General features: G+C 36.0%; 1 protein-coding gene across 1 annotated transcript; it reads left to right on the forward strand.

Moving 5' to 3' along the window:
- The first annotated feature begins 978 nt into the window (after nucleotides 1-978).
- On the forward strand, nucleotides 979-1,917 carry LOC105744547 (olfactory receptor 7A17-like). Its single transcript, XM_023584245.2, has one exon. It carries the CDS (start codon nucleotides 979-981, stop codon nucleotides 1,915-1,917), a length of 939 nt encoding a protein of 312 aa, XP_023440013.2.
- Nucleotides 1,918-2,131: the final 214 nt, after the last annotated feature.

The raw sequence follows: 2,131 nt of genomic DNA on the forward strand, positions 1-2,131 counted from the left end.
TTTAGAATTATTTTTTCAATGTCCTAAAAATTATTTGCTGGAATTTAGACCTGGATTGAGTTGAAAGTAAGATCAAAGAAACTGCATCTTTATAATATTGAGTCTATTGTATGTTAAACCAGAATACTTTTAATTAATTAATTACTTTCATCCTTTCACTGTACTAACTTATATAACTTAATATTTACCTTTTCATCCATTTTCAAGTGTTCAACTTGGTAATATAAATTATAGTCAGAATATTCTGCAACCATCACTAATGTCCATCACCCCAAATTTTTCATCACAAGGTAGAAAATGACCAGTCAAAATGTTTGTTGATTGCAATCAGTTCAAAGAGAATTTATAGTGGAAAACATTGCTGTGAGGCAATAGTTATAATTGTGGACATGGATGGCAATTTAGAAATGGCATTAAAGTGAGTCAAGAACATTTGTTTTCCCTATTTTCAGATAAAGACTCTATCTATCTATCTATCTATCTATCTATCTATCTATCTATCTATCTATCTGTCATCTAGTTATCATTTATCTATCATCTCTTTCTTTCTCTTTCATTCATTCTTTCTTTTGTCCTTCCTTCCTTCCTTCCTTCCTTCCTTCCTTCCTTCCTTCCTTCCTTCCTTCCTTCCTTCCTTCCTTCCTTCCTTCCTTCCTTCCTTCCTTCCTTTCTTCCTTCCTTCCTCCCTCCCTCCCTCCCTCCCTTCTACCTATCCATTCATCCACCTAAACCTACTTTTGTCTACCCATCATCCACCCATCCACATATCCTTCCATCCTTCTATCCATTTATTCATCTAAACCTCTATCATCTATCATCTAACTATCTTTCTATCATCTATGTATCTATGTATCTAACTAAAAAGAAATCATTAACTTAATGAGTTTGCAAACAGAAGAATTTATGTTAATTTGCTGCTTGCTTCTTGTGGCTAACTCTGCATTTCTCTGCTCTCTTTTCAGTATTATCATCAGCTACATGGAGCCAGAAAACCAAACACGTATTTCAGAATTTATTCTCCTGGGTCTCTCAGAAGATGCTGAAGTGCAGCCTCTCCTCTTTGGGCTGTTCCTGATGATGTATATGGTCACTTTTATTGGGAACCTGCTCATCATCCTGGCCATCATCACTGACTCCCACCTCCACACTCCCATGTACTTCTTCCTTTCTAACTTGTCTTTTACAGATATCTGTTTCACTTCCACCACAGTCCCAAAAATGTTGCTGAACTTTCAGACAGAAAGCAAAATTATAACTTATGAAAGTTGCATCATCCAGATGTATTTTTCCATGCTTTTTGGACAATTAGATAATTCCCTCTTGACTGTGATGGCCTATGACCGCTTCGTAGCCATCTGCCATCCCCTGCAATATATAGTCATCATGAACCCCTGGCTCTGTGGTCTCTTGATGCTGGCATGCTGGTTATTGAGTGTTTTAGTCCCTCTTTTACATGGTTTAATGATTTTGCAACTGTCTTTTTGTAAAGTGTTGGAAATACCCCACTTTTTTTGTGAAATTAATCAGGTGGTCCAACTTGCTTGTTCTGACACTTTCCTTAATGACCTAGTGATGTATTTTGCAACTGGACTTCTGGCTGTTATTCCAGTCACTGGGATCCTTTTCTCTTACTCTAAGATTGTGTCCTCCATTATGAGAATTTCAACAGCTGGGGGAAAGCATAAAGCTTTTTCTACTTGTGGGTCTCACCTCTCAGTAGTGGCCTTGTTTTATGGTACAGGTCTTGCAGTGTATCTTAGTTCTGCTGCTACCCAAAACTCAAGGGCAAATGCAATAGCCTCAGTGATGTACACGGTGGTCACTCCCATGATGAACCCCTTTATCTATAGTCTTAGAAATAAGGACATAAAGCAGGGCTTAAAAAACTTGAGAAGCCTTATTATTATAAAAGGATAATTTGTCTCAAATTTTGAAAAATACCCTTGATTAACAGGTGAAACATTGAGAGACCTAAATTGAGATACTTTAAAAAATGTGTAGAAAGATAATCTGTTATTTGCCTCATTTTTAAAATTCTACTTCCTTAATTTTTATATGTCAAATACAATACTTTCTTCTATATTTTATTTCACATCATGTGATTGCTCTTATTGTATTCTGTAGAATCAAT

Source organism: Dasypus novemcinctus, chromosome 30, assembly GCF_030445035.2.
Source record: "Dasypus novemcinctus isolate mDasNov1 chromosome 30, mDasNov1.1.hap2, whole genome shotgun sequence".
Lineage (NCBI taxonomy): Eukaryota > Metazoa > Chordata > Mammalia > Cingulata > Dasypodidae > Dasypus > Dasypus novemcinctus.